Below are 18,863 nucleotides of genomic sequence, written 5' to 3' on the forward strand. Positions count from 1 at the left end.
GGAGGAATTAGTTCTACAAACTCAGCTGTCTTGTCTCCTGAAAGACAGTAAGTAGGCCTAATTGTACCTGGGAGCTTTACAAATCTGAGGATAGAGTCAGCAACAACTAACACCTCAGAGTTTCTTTGTAAATTGCCACCTCCGGCGGGTTGGGCCAGTCTAATGAGCTGTGCAGGTGCGCTGACTGATTGATTTTCTGAGCTACAGCAGGTGTGGAGGAAAGCTCAGTAACAGGTGGTTGTGATGAGGAAGACACTGGAGCTAGGAACAGGAACGTCCTCTACTGGAAGAGATCTTCAATGAGCCAAAGGCCCAGAGAAACCTTGCCTGCTGCGGATGGATCAGCTCAGGTAAGTTGTGGCCTGAGATGGCTTCCTCTGGGGATGGAGATATATAGTTGGTTGTAAACTAGTAGATCCATAGATCCCAGATTGGACCTTTAGCATCATTATGCCTGGTGGTTACCTCACAGTTATTCTCTCCTGAGATATTCAGCGCTCAGTTAAGAGTAAGATTAACATTTGTTAATACTAGATAGACCAAACAGGTTTTAAAGAGCACTAAAAATTAAAAAGGGTAAATAAAGACTGCAGCGATCAAGCCTTTGGCTGGCTGTGTCGAAAAAAGTCATATATAATATAGGCTATAGAAAACAAGACATAAAAAATGTAAAAGTATTGTATGTCAATAAAAAGTCATAGAATAGTATGTTTGAAAAAAATAAAAATAAAAAAAAAGTCTTAGCATAATAGCCTATATCTAAAAAGAGTAATAAAAAGGCATTATTATAAGTCGAAAATGTCATAGTATGTTAGTTTTTTAGCATACTATACTGTATAGTAGGGGTGTTACGATACGATTTCCATGGTTCCGATATGATTCAAGGACGATATTTGGCTCATCTAAAGCGATACCATATGATTCAATGATTTGAAATAGATACAGTAACTTTTTTTTGCCAAAAATTCAATCAGTGTGACTATGAAATAAATAGCTGGATACTGGACAGTGCAGGTCAGGATTCCTCAAAGGTTTTCTTGTACGGGAATCGTGGATAAATAAATTATGGAAATAAACAAGTAAACAACGATTAATGGCAAATACATACACCTTTTATTTGAAACTAATAAAAAGTGCAACCTGGGCGCCTGGGTTAGCTCAGTTGGTAGAGCGGGCGTCCATGTATCAAGGCTTGGTCCTGACCGCGGCGGCCCGGGTTCGAATCCGGCCTGTGGCCCTTTCCGCATCCACTCTCTCTCTCCCCCCTTTCAAGACTCTATCCACTGTCCTCAATAAAAAATGGAAAAATGCCCCCAAAAAAAATAACTTTAAAAAAAAAAAAAAAAAAAAAAAAGTGCAACTGCAGGACCTGCTGGGGCAGTTCTCTAGATACAAGGCAGTACAATATTTAACAAAACATATAATAAACCAACTTCTATTCAGGTTAAATGAACAGTGGTTTAACCTGCTGCTTCTGTTCCATTTTCAATATAAACGGTAGATCAATAATACAGTGATCAACCGCTTATAGTGATCAAAAAGCTTGGGACACTAATCATTCCTATACAAACGCTGTTTAAATAATTTATGTGTCGAAAAAGCCATAGTATAGTATGTCGAAATACGTCATATAAAAGTCATAGTATAGTAGGTAAAATCAAGTCATGTTAAAGTTTGTCAGAAAAAGGTCATAGTAAAGTATATTGAATAAATTCATGGTATAGTATGTCGAAAAATGAAGAAAAAAAGTCATAGTATAGTATGTGGAAAAATAAAAAAAATCATAATATAGTATGTCGAAAAAAAGAAGTCATAGTATGTAAAAAAAAAGTCATAGTATAGTATGAAAATTAAGAAAAAAAGTCAGTATAGTATGTCAAAGAAAAAAAAGTCATAGTATAGTATGAAAATTAAGAAAAAAAGTCAGTATAGTATGTCAAAGAAAAAAAAGTCATAGTATATTGTAAAACATTTTAAAAATTCATAGTATGTTGAAATAAGTCATAGAATAGTATGTCGAAAAATAAAAAAAGTCATAGTATAGTATGTCGAAAAAAAAGTCATATTATAGTATGTTGTAAAATTTAAAAAAAATTCATAGTGTAGTATGTGGAAAAAAAAGTCATAGTATGTCGAAGTAAAAGTTATATGTCGAAAAAAAGTCATATTATAGTATGTTGTAAAAAAAATAAAAAATTCATAGTGTAGTATATGGAAAAAAAAGTCATAGTATGTTGAAAAATAAAAAAAAACATAGTATAGTATGTCGAAAAATAATAAAAAGTCATAATATAGTATGTTGAAAAAAATAAGTCATAGTATGTAAAAAAAAAGTCATAGTATAATATGTCGAAAAATAACAAAAAACAGTATAATATGTCGAAAAATAACAAAAGTCATAGTATAGTATGTCAAAAAATAAAAAACTGTCATAATATAGTATGTCGAAAAATTATAAAAAAAAGTCATAGTAAAGTATATCGAAAAAAAGTCATTATAGTTTGTTGGAAAATTTAAAAAAAAAACATTGTATAGAATGTCGAAAAATTTAAAAAAAAGTCACAGTATAGTATGTCGGAAAAAAAATCATAGTATAGTATGTCGAAAAAAATTCATAGTATAGTATTACGAAAAAAGTCATAGTATAGAATGTCGAAAATTAAATAAAAGTCATATAGTTTGTCGAAAAAAAGTCATAGTTTGATGAAAAAATTTAAAAGTCATAACAGAGTATATCGAAGAAATAAGTCAGAGTATAGTATGTCGAAAAATATAAAATGTCATGATATAATATGTTGAAAAAAAGCAGTTTGTTGAAAAACAGGCATAGTATAGTATGTCAAAAAAAGTCATAGTGTAATATGTCGAAAAAAAGTCAGTATTTCGAAAAAAAAAAATGGTATAGTATCTCATTAAAAAATTTAATTGGATTAGGTTTTTGGATTTAAACTTTATTGTCATTGCTCACAGTACAGGTTCTGAAACTAAATTCAGTATGTATAGCATATATACAGAATAAGATATTGTATGTGGAATAAATAGTAAATGGTATGAATTCACTATCTATATATACAGTATATACAATATGAGCAGTCTGAACAGTATTAATGGTGTGTGTGATTGCTGTCACCAAGGTTCGGAGTTCAGCAAGATGTCATCTGAGGAGAGAAAGACGTTTCTGAGCATGCTGGTCCTGGAACAGAGAATCCTGAAGCGTCTCCCAAAGAGGAGGAGGGCAAACACACAGTGGCCGGGGTGAGAGATGTGCTATTACTGTGAATCTATGTTGAAAAAAAGTCATAGTATAATATGTTGAAAAAAGTCATAGCACAGTGTGTTGGGAAAAAAAAGTCATAGTATAGTATGTTGAAGAAGTAAAAAAGTCATTGTATGTTGAAAATAATCAAAAAAGTCATAGTATAGTATGTCCAAAAAATTAAAAAATACTATGTCGAAAAAAAGTCATTGTATAGTATGGCAAAAAAATTAAAGTCACAGTGTAGTATGTCGAAAAAATAAAAAAAAGTGACAGTATAGTATGTTGAATAAAAGTCACACTATAGTATGTCAAAAAGTAAAAATTTCATAATATACTATGTCGAAAAAAGTCACATTATACTATGTCGAAAAAAAAAAGGTACGTATACTGTCGAAAAAAGTCACAGTATAGTATGGCGAAAAAATAAATAAAAGTCTTGGTATAATATGTCGAAAACTTAAAAAAGTCAGTATAGTATGTTGAAAAAATAAAAAAGGCACAGTATAGTATGTCAAATGTGTTTTTATGATATACTGACAATGACATTTTTTTATGACAAACTATACTATGAATTTTTTTTTGATGACAGTATAGTAGGTCTTAAAACTGTAATTGTATAGTATATGGCAGTAGAATGGCAATTTACAACATTTTTCTTGACATATGCCTTTTTATGACATTTTCTGTGACATAGTATAGTGCCATTTTTTTATGATATAGTATACCATGGCACTTTTGTATGACCTACTATAGTATGGAATGTTTCAAGACCATGTTGGGTAATATTTATAAAAATGAAACCTATAAAGTAAGAAGTTAATCATATGTTTTGCTTGATAAATCTTAATTTGCAAAGTAATTAGAAGCTATAGATGTAAAATAAATGAGTGTTCTAAAAATAATTTTATTCCCTTCTGAAATGTTAGCATAAAATGGAAATATTAAAGTACTGAAGGTATAAGTAAAGTATAAGTATCTTGAATTAGTACAGTAATTGAGAATAGCAAGTGGTGGAAGGTGAGTGAGGGAGTAGCCTACAATAACAGAGGAAAACATGTCTTTGTAGTTCAAATAAAAAGAGAGTTTCCAGGTTTAGAACACAAATACATCCATTTTAATTTGAGAAAATACAAAAAGAAACCATGTACAATCTATGTACAAACTTTTTGTACAAGACAGTATAATTATCAGCAGATTATATTTGACAGAGTCAGGTAGATCAACTCAGCACCATCAAATAATCCATCATTTCTAGAACATGTCCAAACTAATTAGACTGCTATGTACTGTATAACTCCTGTTTGCTGCGATGACGATGTGCCAACAAATCCTATCTGTGATACGCAAGAGCAATGTCCTGAATTCTTCCTGAACTGATAGGCAGCCGAAAGAAATTAACAATAATTGTAACTTTTCTTAAAAAAAAAAAAAAAAAAACAACAAAAAAATTGCTGAATGCAATTTTAATGTATTGTTAAGACTTGAGACCCACCTCCCATCCCCATAAGTATTATATGTTCTATTATATCTAGTACAATTCCCAGGAAATAAGTTATTATATCCATCCTTTACAGCAAAAAATAGATTAACAAAAATAATGCAACATACTGTAACAGTAACGTATGACGCATCATCATCTTTGATTTTGTTCAGTGGACAACAACACATCTGATGTTACAGGCATGTGCCTCTATGTGCATCTTTCAGTCATCCATATCTAACAACACTACATAACACAATGAATGCCACTTTTCGCTATAGTGGGACTTATTATGGGCCCTCCTCTTGACCTCCGGCACTGCCTGGCACTGTACTGGCATGGAGGCATTGATGGCTTGGATGTTCTCCATGCCAGTACACCGTTCTCACAGTGGAAAACACTTGGGACTCAGCTCCCTCAAAGCGAGCTTATGTCCCTGAATGACTGAAGGATGCTTGCTCAACTAAACTCTTCATGGCACTTCAAAAAAACACTCTAAAACTTTAGAGGTATACAATGCAAAGACCTAAAACATCTAATAGAGACATATGACTAGGTGTAGGAAGGAGAGACCTCTCGGTCCAGTGTTGTGGAGTAATGCCAGCCTGAATGAGTCGCACAATGAGGGTTCAGGTAGAAAAAGCACAGTAATCAAGTGTAATGAAATCAAATGGTGCATTACCTTGTGAGTTTATGTTAATGCCAGTTTGCAGCATGTACCGTTTTATTTCTGAACAATGCTATGTTTAAGTACCACATAAAAATACTCTGTAAACAAATAAGAAGCAGTTGTGACAGATTATGACAGATGACAAGCTGACAAAATGGAATGTAAACCCTGTAATAACGCAAAGTTATAAAAAAGGTAAATTAAGGATGTTCTCTCTTTTGATAACCTCTGCTGAATTGGTGCTACCTTCCATCTTTGTGATGGTTGATAAACCAGATCAAATTCCGCCCCGACTTTTCCTACTTGAATAGACTCCCAAAAGAATCCAGGATCTTTCATTTTCAAGATACACATTTGTCTTTTTTTTCCCCAACATAACAATCAGTTTGTCGATTCTATGTATAATGAGTCATTGCCATTATCAAATATTAATAGTTCCTTATTGTTCAGGCTAGCAAAGTATGCCATTAACAACCCAATTATACATAAATTTTACTCACATATTTTGAAAAGAAATCTATTTGCTACAAAGTGTGACAACGATGTAATCACAGTTCAAAAGTTCACTTCAGGACAATGTGTGTGTGAGGCTTCAGTATAGTTGCACCACACCCAATAGACGGACATTGAAGCTCAGATCATTTTTGTTTGAAAAAGAAATGTGGTTTATATAATGGGTTGAATTTACACAAACATATTTAGCACAATATTATCTTCTTTTCCATATTCCAAATATTACTTTTTTTTTAGAATTACTTTTCCTTTACAGGCTATAGAATAGAATCACTGCATTAAACAGACAGCGTCTCCCTATCGTATTTGAAATCAGATTTTGTGGAGAACTTCAGCACACTGTGCTTTAGTGTACACACTCTTCCGCCACACTAGGGACCTAATTTAGGTCAAACACATCTAGTAAAGGTCATTCTGTTCTGGCCTGCACACATAGGGAGCGATCTTCCCGGTATTATTACTCTGACATGCTCTCCATCTAAATACAACATTTACCCCCCAATACATAATTCCATTTCACCTATCTTTCCGTCTGCATGTTCGCAGCTAGGGATGCTTAGTAGTAGACGCATTATTTAGTAGACACTAAAGATCAACTAAAAGATGAGCCTTAATCTATTTCTACAAGCACTCAACAGAGCTGAGCTGCCAGGCTGAAGATGGTGGTTTCACAATGCAAGCTAGTCTAAGCTTTATTGGCTCCAGAGTGATGCAGTTTGTTAAACAGGGGGCAGGGCAGATAAAAAAATAACCTTTTGTTTTAGTACAATGTGAATGGTGAATATAGTCAAACACAAAATCCCTCGATATGTAGTTATAATTAAAGATATCATTTGTCTCTTTTATCTCCCATAGTACTTTTCACTTGCTTCTTGTCTAGAAAAATAAGTACAAATTGATTATGTTTATGGATACAAAATAATTATGTTTAAATGTATAAATCCAACTACATATTTGCATGAAGTTTTTTGTTAGGAGTACAAGGCTACCACCTCAATCCTCCATCACTATCACAGCTGGATTTGGATCTATTAGTGCCTAAACATGTTGCACACAGGCTAGCTTAAAGAACACTGGTTCCTCGGCAGTATCCTTATTAGCAGTCTGTGGCGTTGTTGCATTTCCACCTAACTATGTTTGAGCATTTCCCCATGTTAGAGGACACGAACGTGCAGCTTAACTCCTGAGAGTTTCGAGGCGTGTGACATCTGGATTGGCAACAGAGAACATCCAAGCTCTTTACTGCCTCTGTGCCAACCCTATGCCAGGCAGTTGCTTTGATCAAGGGAGGACCCATTGATGCCCACTCTTATGCAATATGTGGCATTTCTTTCCTCAGAGATGAACTTTTTGTAACAGAAAAAACATTCAGAAAATACTCCACTCTTCTTTGTGATCCCAAATTCTGCCGCAGATATCACGGCAAAGCATCAACGGTGGCCACGCTTAGCTGCTGTTCGTGTTAGCTCAGCTCAAACATAGTTGGGGATTTTGGTTTTGATTTTTGATGCAACGAAATTTTGTTTGTAGATCCAAACCCTCTTCTAATGTTTTTTTCTTCTACCATGACTTTCATTTTTTAGAGCAAAGATCCTGAATGCTGCCCCATCAAAGGTGCACCATCACATACACGGCGATGGAGCAGATGACAGCACTGATCAGGATGAGTGGCTGCGATGCACACACATAAACACACAACGTAAATGCTCCCAAACGCATGAAGGACAAGGTAAGGTTGTTTTTCCATCCTGCTCATGTTTTCAGGTTGATCAACCGCACTGTATCTGTTATAGAGGGGGCTCAGGCACATATCATGCGATAGGAGCGTAAAACAGAGTCACAGGCTTAATGATCCGACGTATCAGCAGAAGACATGTAGGTACAGGGTTCTTTCAGCCAGCATACACCAACACTGCACCATTATCTGAGTTCTTAGACTACTGTTTTGCAAGATGATTTTTGTTCTGCATGACCGGAATGCTCTCACTCAACATGACGAGTCAACAGTGAAGTAGCAAACCTTACGCAATGACAAGATGTACAGCAACCTAAGATGAAAATGCCTCCGAAACCAAGCAGCCCTCCCGCCCTCGCTCTTCCTTCCTTCATCTTCTCAGCGACGTTATATTGGGGGGAGAGAGGGGTCTGATGGTTCCAGTTGTTCTGTCAAAAGAAACTTGTTCAGTTTTAGTGCAAATAGAACAGAAGCAGACAGGAGATATGAAGTTGATGAACCCAGTTGGTTTGACGTGACGCATCTGGGCGGATCTTTGGGAGATGATATGATCAGTTTATCGCCGCAACCCTCATCCTCCAAGAACCAGTCACCTTAGCAATGGAGTCTGGTCACACGAAGAGGTGAACTATTGCAAAGAATTACAGGAAGTACTCTTTTTCTTTTTTTTGCCAACTCTTAAAATAATTCCAAAAAGTGCTAGGGGGAAGGGGCTGTACAATCCTTATTTGATTGTCATTATGTACATCACTATGGATACATTAATAAATAAAACAATGTCCAAGAGCATGGAAGTAACATTAAAGGTATACACATAGGAGGTCCCTTCCAGTTCGGGTTTCTGTCCAACCCTCGATTAGAAGAATGAGTGAAGAGAAATGTATCAGTCTTCAACATCCCTGTCATCATCATCATCAATCCTCCATGGGTGATCTCCCATCTCTTTTGAAAGAGCGTACAGATGTCTGGTGAGTCGGCAAGAAAACCCTGTGTTCAGCATTCATCTTCAACTTCTCTGATTGGTGGAATCAGACTACTAGTGGATTTGTATTGGTTGACTTGGTTGGCCATGTGAGTGCTCATGGGCTTGATCTGAATGTTCCGTGGGTAGGCATTTTCTGGTTCATCTGTAAACCATTTCTTTTCTGAAGGCGAAAAAGGAAGAGGAGAGGACAAAATTAGTTTAAAAAAGTATGCAGCATTGGATCACTTACAACCATACGGCCTCAGTTTAAGTGGTAGAGTTGCATGGCATTCTTTGTGATTAGCATCAGACCGTGACGTCCAGTTTAAGTCTGTGTTCTGGTGCACTGAGCCAATTTGAATGTCATGGTGTTGACATGGTGGCATTGTGTAATGAAGGATTCTATTTTGGATAACACAAAAATCCTCCTAAGGGTATTGTTCAGTTCTACAGTGTCAACAGAGTCAGGTCTGCCAGATTGCAAAATAATTTCTCACTTCCTCCTCCTATCTAGCCACGCAGATACTTTTTTTCCTCTGGTTTTGAGAGAGATTTCTGATGCCATCTCAATATAGTGAAGGAGAATGGAATTAAGTTTGTTGCGGCGGTCCAGAGTAGAAGAGTAATATACTGTATAATACTCGTTTTGGAAACTTACTTTATATTTTGATGCAAAGATTTGTTAATTAGCAGTAATGTAGTTTAGCACAAGGTTTTAAGATGTTTTTTTAAACTGTGTTATACAGGTAGGAAACTCCTTTAATGAATAACTGTGTGTAGGTTGTGTGCTTAACGTTAGCGAGTGTTGGTGTGTGCAGTCAAGAGAGAGACAGAAGAGGCGAGTGAGAGAACAAGTGAGCGGGTATGAGGGAGCGGGTGAGTGAGAGGTTAGACAGGTAGCGAACTCATTTAAGGAATAACTTAGTGCGTAGGTTGTGTGCTTAATGTTAGCGAGTGTTGGTGTGTGCAATCAAGAGAGAGAGCGCAAGAGAGAGCGTAGTAATTGGAGATTTATGTATGTATTTTTAAGATGTTTTTAAACTAAAATGTGTTATACAGGTAGAAAACTCCTTTAAGGAATAACTCAGTGCGTAGGTTGTGTGCTAAACGTTAGCGAGTGTCGATTGAGAGCGAAAGAACAAGCGAGCATTAGAGGGAGCGAGCGAGAGACAGAGATATCGTTGTTCCAAAACAATTTGACTTGTGGAGCGTTATGATTTATAAGTTTGTTATTGATGTTAATGAAATGTAACTAATGTTAACTTCATCATTTGAATATGCTGTGGCAATATGTAGAGTGTTACGTCATGCCAGTAAAGCCAATTGAATTGAATTGAGGGAAAGAGCAAGCGAGCGAGAGAAAGAGTGAGTGGGAGAAAGAAAGTAAGCGAGAGAGAACGATTGAGCGGAAGAGAACGAGTGAGCACAGGAGCGAGAGAACGAGTGAGTGAGAGAACAAGCGAGCGAGTGAGAGAACGAGAGCGAGTGAGAGAACGAGAGAAAGAGAGCGCGAGAGAACGAGCAAGAGAGAATGGGCTAGCAAGACAAGCGAACGAAAGAGACAGAAGAGTTGCGAGAGAGAAAATGAGTTAGCGGGTGAGCGAAAGATGAGTTTGCGAGAGAGACAATGAGTGAGGGAGAGAGAGTGAGCGAGCGAGAGAGAACGATTTAGCGGGAGAGAACGAGCGAGCACAGGAGTGAGCGAGAAAGAATGAGATAGTATGAGAATGAGTGAGAGCGAGAGAAAGGGAATAAATGAGCGAGAAAGTGAGAGAACGAGCGACAGAAAGAGAACAAGCGAGAGAGTGAGTGAGAGAGTGAGTAAGCGAGAGAGAACGATTGAGCCAACACGGGAGAGAGAACGAGAGAGCGTAGTCATTGGAGATTTCTGTATGCGTAGAGAGTGAGCGAGAAAGAATGAGAGAGAACAAGTCGGTGAGAGAACAAGCGAGCGAGAGAACTTTTTAAGATATTTTTTAAACTAAAATGTGTTATACAGGTAGCAAACTCCTTTAAGGAATAACTCAGTGCGTAGGTTGTGTGCTTAACGTTCGCGAGTGCAGTCGAGACAGAAGAGGCGAGACAAGTGAGCGAAAGAGAACGAGTGCAAGAGCGAACGAGTGAGAACGAGTGAGAACGAGCGAGAGAGAACAAGAGTGATCAAGCGAGCGAGAGAGAACGAGAGTGAGAACGAACGAGAGAATGAGCGAGCGAGAGAGAACGAGCGAACATGAGAACGAGAGAGCGAGCAAGAGAGAATGAGTGAGCACGAGAGGGCGAGTGAGCGAGCGGGAGAGAAAGAGGAGGCGCGAGAGAGCGAACTAGAAAGAGAGAGAAAACGAGCGAGAGAGAGGGCGAGCGAGCTTAGTCTTTGGAGATTTCGGTATTTTAAGATGTTTTTAAACTAAAATGTGTTATACAGGTAGCGAACTCTTTTAAGGAATAACTCAGTGCGTAGGTTGTGTGCTTAACGTTCGCGAGTGCAGTCGAGACAGAAGAGGCGAGAGAGCGAAACAAGTTAGCGACAGAGAGCGAGACAACGAGTGAGCGAAACAACAAATAAGCGAGAGAGAGCGAGACAACAACTGAGCGAGAGAGAGAGAGAGAGAGAGAGCGTGCAAGAGAGAACGAGAGAGAGCAAGCGAATGTTTAAGTAGGCTATGAGAGCAGTGTTTCTGAGCGCGGTACGAGGAAAGGGAAAGGTGTATGCCAGCTGTCAGAAGTTTGTAAACTCTCTCCTAGCACTTAACAGGCATCTGCAATGCCATTCAGGATGTCACTTCCTTTTGGGTGAAGTTGTAATATCAAATTTTAACTTTGCTATGTGGAGCAAGCCTTGAGTGCGCGCGCGTGTGTGTATGTGTGCGTGTTCATGTACATGCAGACTGGCATGTGTGGAGATTCATTTGTGCGTGTGTGTCAGCAAGCTTAAGGCTGTGGGGCCGTGTGTTACAGCACAGGCATTTGATGTGTAGAATTGTGCCTGAGGTGAAGCAAGATGTCTGCCATCTCTCTCCAGAGTCTGCTGCTGATACGGTGAACTTAGTGATGTCGCCTCAAACCACCATATCAGGTGCACAGGGTTACAAGGAGGTAACTCATATTCCCCTTCAATTTAGACTTTAAATCGGTCACACCTCCCACTTTCCTGGTGTGACCGATGGCACAGGGCTGGACACGCTTTCTTAAAGTTCTGTGGAGAAGTAAGCAATTGGCTGCATCAGGGGGATTTGAATCAGCCTGACCTACATGTGAGCTATAATATAGGTTTGTACAGTCGGGCAACATGTTGTTACTCTGATTTATGCTGATGCTGGTACAATAATAACCTACCATACTCAATGAGAGCATAAATGACAAGTCTGCTACAGTCATCTATTAGCATTCAATAGGAGGGAAGATGCGCAAACACACAGACCTCTCACACAATGCAAACCATCTCAAGTTGAAATAAATCATAAAAAAGGCATGATAAATGACAGAAAGAAACCATGTGAAAAGGGATTTGTCTGGAGGAAAAGAAAACCCATATCATCAAGTGAATAACTGAGGTAAAGGCACAAAGAAAGGAGGGGGGGGGGGGTTTCGTCTCAACCTCATGCAATGTGGAGATGGTCCTGATCATGGCAGGGAGGGAGGGCAGGAGCAGCAGCAGACATTTTGCTTTCCAGATGAAAGCAAAACTTAAACTGAGGCATGGTTAACTTAAAATCTGAAGAACATAATAAATAAAACAAACTCCCCTCGTCATAACGACATCCACAGAGGACATAGTTATGATCAGAACCCCAGGATAGGTTGCTAAGTCATGCAGAATCGTTAACTTGCATACCTTGGCCCATTCTATTCATCCTTGTTGCACTTCAGAAAGAGAGGTAAGTAATCTACTGTAAGTGAGTAGTATTTACAGTCAATACACACCTGACAAATGACTACAAGTCCAACTAAGGCTTGCATATTGTTACTACTACAATACTTAAGCTATATCATACATCTTATATTTAAGATGTATTGAGGGCTTATCTACCATTTAATAATTATTGAGTACGATCATAACAAATCTGCATGCTTTTAGAATATGTCACAATTTCAGTTCCTTTATTCTCCCAGTTGAATATTAAATGCAAAATGTATATTTTTTTGGGGGAGAATAGATTGCTACAGGGTTGACGTATTTTTGTAGGCCAACCCAGAAGTTAGAATCATCTTGTTCCCTCAACAAAAAGTCAATGGGATTTTTCCATTGGGTTTTGAATTATTGTAGAAAATACGTTCTGTGGCAACCAAACGTTTATGATACTTACATGTTTTGTTCAGCAATATAATCTCAACAAATGAACACTACTTCTATGATTTTTTTAAGTGTGAATGCAATCGGCAGAAGTAAAAAGTTAACGTTAGGCTATAAAGGAACTAAACCACGGTCGCAACGAGGCTGACGACTCGCGTGATGACACATTGTAGTATCATTTAGCCACTTGTAAGCAACCCCCTTTTTAAAAAGGGGATAAAAGTGGGATATTTACTGACGTATTTTATATTGTATAACAAAACATTAAGATCTCTTAAGCTTGTGTTAACCACAGACCTTATATCAGGCATCTGACTAAAAACCCATAAAAAAAACCCATTGACTTCGAGACAATGGAACCGTATGTGCTAAAATGCTCATTTCCGGGTTTTAGGACTCATTCCTGTAGCACTCTATAAGGACTCTTTAACGTGTAGGTCAAAATATTTCACCAAATTTGAAATAATCTTAATTGTATAATAAACAGAACATGAAAGAGGGCTACCAACATGGACATGCAATAAAGCAGTACAGAAGCACCAACAAAATATCAACACTGCTAATGAGGGATGATCTTATGAGCAATGTTAGCCAAATGTCCTTCATAATCAATATCAACTACAGTAGGTAAATCACAATACACTACATCCATGATCGAGGCATACTGATCATGGGCGTTAAATGTGCACAAATATCCAACACACAACAGTAAATAACTACACAAATATTAAGAGTTAGACACAAAACAACTAGATATTGAGACACATACAGCAGGTAGACCGAACAACATACTGAATGTGTGTTGTGTTGTATTATGTCAATTTATTTGGCTGTGGTTGAGGCCTTTACTGTAAGCTTGTTTCCAACCACAATGGCTGTGCCATCCAAACAAGTGGTTTTACTGTTTACAATGCCACAAACTAAATTAGTAAGAAAAGACTCCCAACAGTCTTTGACTACAAGAAATGAGCTTTCCACAAAGCAAGTTTACCAATTTGTTCATGTCATGTTATGATTGCTGTGATGTGAGAGTGAATGCCACATGCAGATGATTATGGGGGAAACACACAAACACCAAGCATGAACGCAGAGCACAAATCGCACAAACGAACCACAAACACACAAAGCACAGTATTTATCAATGTGTCACCACAGTCTGCATATGAACACACACAGACAAACCTATAAAAATACAGGTCCGGTATAAAACACTAAGCATGCAGGCTAAAACTCCACAGCACTTACTTCTGTTTGTCGCGGGACTCCCGGGTCTTACTGCTGCGGTTCTGCCGGTTGGAGGCCGGGATGGAGTGGACGGAGGAGCTCTTTTTGCTGGAGGAATGGGAGGAGTGGGAAGAGTGGGACAAGCTTGTCCGGGACTGGCCTGCGTTATGGTCAAACTGCATGAGGCAGAAGATAAGGTCTGTGGGCACGAGCTCAAACTCATACGGTGGGTTCGTGATCACATACCTGCCCAGAAAACAAAATGTTGGATAAGATTACACTTCTATGATCCTTGTGGAAATAGTGAAGGACACGTCAAAGAAAGAAAGGTATTTATTGAGTATATTTCATCACTAGAACATTTAACAGAGCAATATGGATGAATGTTTGAGGAAAAAATGGATCAAAACTTTAAGAAGATGTGTAAAATTGCACAGGTTGTACTAAAGGACTTGGGCTTAAGAAATGTACAGAGTACTAATTAGAATTCAATATATAAATATGAATATGAATGTGTGAATTATGAGGCAAAAAAAATTATACAAAAAATCCGGCAATGTACATTATATTCCATCTACAAAATTAAAGGATTTTGACTCTGAGCAACAATATATGAATAACGTTGCATAGACGTATGCATTATAATGAAAATGAACGTAAGTAACAAGAGGTTAAGGCCATGAAGAATGTGTTTGGATAGAGACACATATGTCTATTTAACAGGACAAACTTAATTCTGTTATTCAAGAACCTTACTGTACAGATGTGAGTGATATCTACTTGACTTGCATGAATGTACATTTTACATTACACTATATTACAGTATATAACTATTATTGTATAGTGAATATTCAGTGCTTGTTAGAGTAAACATTTTAGTCCCATCTTTAGTCTCTATTATCAGTTTTGTATTTTATTCTTTTTTCTATTTAATTTAGTCTATTTCATTTACTGTGTGTAATTTGGCCTTTTAGTTGTACTTGTTTCTCACCTACCTTATTTGTTTTTGTGATTTATGTAAATTAGCTACTGTAACACTGCGAATGTATTCTTTGTGATGTACTCTATCTATAACTCTAATTGTCATTTTATTACATCAAAATATTTATTTGGACACAGAGTGAAGGCAGAAATCGTACCGTTTTGTACACGGGCTCGGTGCGTTGAGGTGAGCGTCTCTTAATCTGTAGATTCCAAAACACAGCATGTTGTACGTCTTCAGAGCTTTACAGAATAAATCGCCGTAGCAGCCGCCGTCCTGAAGAACAACAGAACAAAGACACCATCAGTGAGCGCGTAGGTCAGCCTGATGATCTGGATCAGCTGCCGTAAATGTCATTATTTGTAAAGCTGTAGTGAAAATTAAATGTTCTGCATTGCTGAGGGTATTTTTGCTTGCGAGCGAATACCAACTGTTGGCAATGCAGACTGTAACAATCAGCAATTTTTTAAAATTATGCCATAACTCATCCAAGAAAAAACAAAATCACTTCAGTATTGGAAGTATTGCAAAACAAGGTTGGAAACAATTAAACTTGGAATTTCGTTGGTGATGTTCATTGTTCTCTCTAAAGCCCTCTTCACTCTCCACCCACCAATGCTTGCTTTGCGTGATCACTGTTCTTCACATCGGATTAAGGGCCGCGAGGAGCGGAGGCGGCCAGATGTGTGCTGCTGGGTAGTGCCAAAACGTGTCATCTTTGCTTAAACATCCACTTACCCCCAAGTCGGCAAATGGCCCGTCGTAGAGGGCTAGCTGGGCGACGCGACACCTGTCTCTGTTGGCCAATGTCTGCGGTGTGCTGTAGCCTCCTCGGAGGGCGTTCTCCTCAGCCAACAGGGCCTCCAGCTCTGGCGTGGCTCCTCCTGTGACCAGCGTCCGAATCAGCGTTAGGATGTTATCATTGAAGTATGTCTGGGGAAAAGAGAGAGGGGGTATCTGTAAGCAGATGCCATTAGAGTCACAAGTGGCAGATGTGGGAAGAAAGCACAGCCCCTATTATGTCGACCCTCAGCCTGTCTCTTCACATAGAACAGACTGGGAGGTGAGGAGAAAAGCGACAGAAGACTACAGAGGACTCTCTGGCTTGTGCACCATTCCTACGATGCCATAGTTTCATAAGGCTTGGTTCACCTAAATTATTTTCATTTACCTCCAGTGGTATCTCAACATGCAGATAGCAGATAGCTTTGGTTTTTAGAAATCCGTTTTTTAGACTTCTACCTCCACCCAAATAAAACGGATGTGAATGTAATTTAGTTTGTGATGTTTTTAACATTGATTAATTACATTAAAAAAAATTCAACAGAAACATGTCTTTGCAGGATCAGCATTTCTATTACTTTGGATAATCTAAAGACCTTGCTGTGTTAAGTTTTTATTGGACCTACTTTCTACAGAAGCACTATTGCTTTTTCTCTGGATTATCCAGTATGTTATAAATTCAACAACAGCAAATCTTTGATTTTGTTTATGTTCATTCCAGACAGTTCTATTTGATCTATCTCATAGACTGTATATAGGAAGTGGACATAGTCACCCATTGGTTTGTGGACTGACGTTTTCTAGCCTAGAGTTTGGCATTTTGGCCGTTGCCATCTTGGTATTTGGCCGTCACCATCTTGGTTTTTTGCAACCAGAAGTGACACAAGAGCGTGGAGCTAAGTACAACCGAATGCTGAAACGTTTTCAGGCAACTAAAAAGGGTTATAATTAACTTTCATGAACTGAAAGCACACTGAAAGGGTTAATGTTCTAACACAGACAATGTGGTAGTGACCTGTCAATCATAAGGTAGTTACGCCCTAAAGCATACCCTGCCATAATTTACAAAATGAAAATCATGCTGTATTGAAGAAGACTTGAAACTAGACCATAAACTCATGTTGACAATGTTTACTGAGGTAATAAATCAAGTGAGAAGTAGGCTCATTTTCTCATAGACTTCTATACAATCTGACTTCTTTTTGCAACCAGAGGAGTCGCCCCCTGCTGGCTATTAGAAAGAATGCAAGTTTAATGCACTTCCACATTGGCTTCACTTCTCAGACCTGGAGGTTGTCCACTGATCTACCTGCATGGCTATATACCACTAGAGAAAAGTGAGATATACTGGACATTTTAATATAAATTGGTTGAACAACTCTGAAAATCTCTCATAAGGCTAATGTTTAAGATACATAAATGTACCAAAATGAGAGACACATGGAATCATTGACATTTTGATAATCATCGTGCATGATGGATCATCACGTTAAATAAAACAGGTACATCGACACGGCACTATTCTTTCCTCTAGGAACACTGATCTACACACTGTATGATGTCCGCTTCTGAAACAACGATTTGACTGCGCTCAGCGGGTGTCAGGTTCTCTTGTCCTTCAAGCCGATCAGGACCTGCTTTTGCCGCGCACGAAGACAGCCGATGTCACTCGGTAGCCGGGCCAGAGTGGCAGCTCCTCTCCCCGGGCCCCTGACAGGCCTGCAGTGCCTCATGATGGATGAGCACTGTCCATTAGCTGGCTTCACCTCTGACCAGTGCCAGACTACAGCTGACGCCTGCTCTACTCCCCGCTCAGCTCGGCTCTGCACGCCCCTCTAACCCCTCACTCACCGAGAAGGCTGCTGGAATTAAGCCATCACAGCACCAAAGGGAAAACCAGTTGGTCATGAGAAGGGGGGAGGGGGGGGGGGGGGAGAGTGGAAAAATGAGGTGAAGTGGAGGATTTCTTTTTCCCAACCTTTATCTCATCTCCAGTGCAGCAATGACATTGTCAAAAGATGAGAGAGTGTTTCTTTGGCCTGTTCCACCTTGTGTCATCACCATTACACTAGCCTTCAACACTTACTTTGTTAAAGGATCTAATAAGGCTCTTGAAAGTTGAATTCATAATACTTAAGATGAGGAGTGATGCCAACAATTTACATTTTGATGTCAGGGGAGCTGGCAGGCATGTGTGATGAATATACTGTACCATTTCATTTACCAACGTATGCCTACTTGAAATGCCAAAATTGTGCATCTACTGAAACTCAATGCTAAATTTACCCCCCTTTCCTCTATTGGGGAGGCGTTTAACCTCACAGTCTGGGATTAGATAGTCTTTTATGGTGACTAATGATATGTCTGAAAAATTAATAGTTTTTTTTTTGTTGCCATAAAATTGAATATTTGAAAATAACGGAGTAGTAGAGTCATAACCACCAAAGAAGTGAAAGAAAACTCGCTACATTCTGGGGGTACTACCTTCTAAAGTTTTCAAAGGTCCATCTTTCAACTCTGACTCACTTCACTTGCTCACCTCTTTCCGTCATCCTGAAGTTTCTACCAGTGCAACAACATGCAATTATTACCTGGTGGGCGCAGCATCTCTATGTACTTTGTGTGAAACTTCTCTCTTACTTTCTTTTTTTAAAATTCCGACTATGACTCGGTTACGGCATCCAAACACAGGAAATCGAAATTATAAATATATGTTGCAAAATGTATGTAAGCGATTTTGAAAAACACTCCAACACAGCGAGTGTAAAAAGTGTGTTTGAGAACTCACCGCGCTCATCAGGGAGTCGAGTACACTGACAGCGAAGGCGGTGCCGCAGGCGAAGGGCTGAGTGAGGTACAGCTCTGTGTCTGGGTCGTCATCATCATCTTGGTCCAGGAACTGAACGTTTGAGTCGTTCACTGAGAGAGGGGAGGGAGGGAGTTAGAGACGGGCACTGTGAAG

At 38.6% G+C, this 18,863-nt stretch overlaps 1 protein-coding gene and 1 long non-coding RNA gene across 29 annotated transcripts in view; one reads left to right on the forward strand and one right to left on the reverse strand.

Moving 5' to 3' along the window:
- On the forward strand, window positions 1–18,678 carry LOC119496119. 2 transcript variants are annotated; one of them, XR_005208638.1, is made up of 3 exons: window positions 1–350; window positions 7,506–7,651; window positions 17,436–18,678. It is a non-coding gene; the product is annotated as an uncharacterized LOC119496119 (long non-coding RNA). The 2 variants fall into 2 exon arrangements; XR_005208639.1 differs by lacking the exon at window positions 17,436–18,678 and adding an exon at window positions 17,186–17,422.
- kcnma1a (potassium large conductance calcium-activated channel, subfamily M, alpha member 1a) overlaps window positions 4,343–18,863 on the reverse strand; it is a 186,242-nt gene continuing 171,721 nt past the window's right edge. For 11 of the 27 annotated variants that reach the window (XM_037783231.1, XM_037783207.1, XM_037783230.1 and 8 more), the window contains 6 exons: window positions 18,690–18,820; window positions 15,857–16,051; window positions 15,276–15,394; window positions 14,158–14,382; window positions 12,454–12,482; window positions 4,343–8,802 (listed from right to left, as the gene is read on the reverse strand). In XM_037783231.1, coding sequence (XP_037639159.1) covers window positions 8,651–8,802; window positions 12,454–12,482; window positions 14,158–14,382; window positions 15,276–15,394; window positions 15,857–16,051; window positions 18,690–18,820 — 851 coding nt within the window. In that variant the 3' untranslated portion in view covers window positions 4,343–8,650. The remainder of the gene's footprint in view (window positions 8,803–12,453; window positions 12,483–14,157; window positions 14,383–15,275; window positions 15,395–15,856; window positions 16,052–18,689; window positions 18,821–18,863) is intronic. The other 16 variants (XM_037783219.1, XM_037783217.1, XM_037783208.1 and 13 more) reach the window with 3 other exon arrangements.

This window comes from Sebastes umbrosus, chromosome 10 (assembly GCF_015220745.1).
Source record: "Sebastes umbrosus isolate fSebUmb1 chromosome 10, fSebUmb1.pri, whole genome shotgun sequence".
NCBI classification, from domain to species: Eukaryota; Metazoa; Chordata; class Actinopteri; order Perciformes; family Sebastidae; genus Sebastes; species Sebastes umbrosus.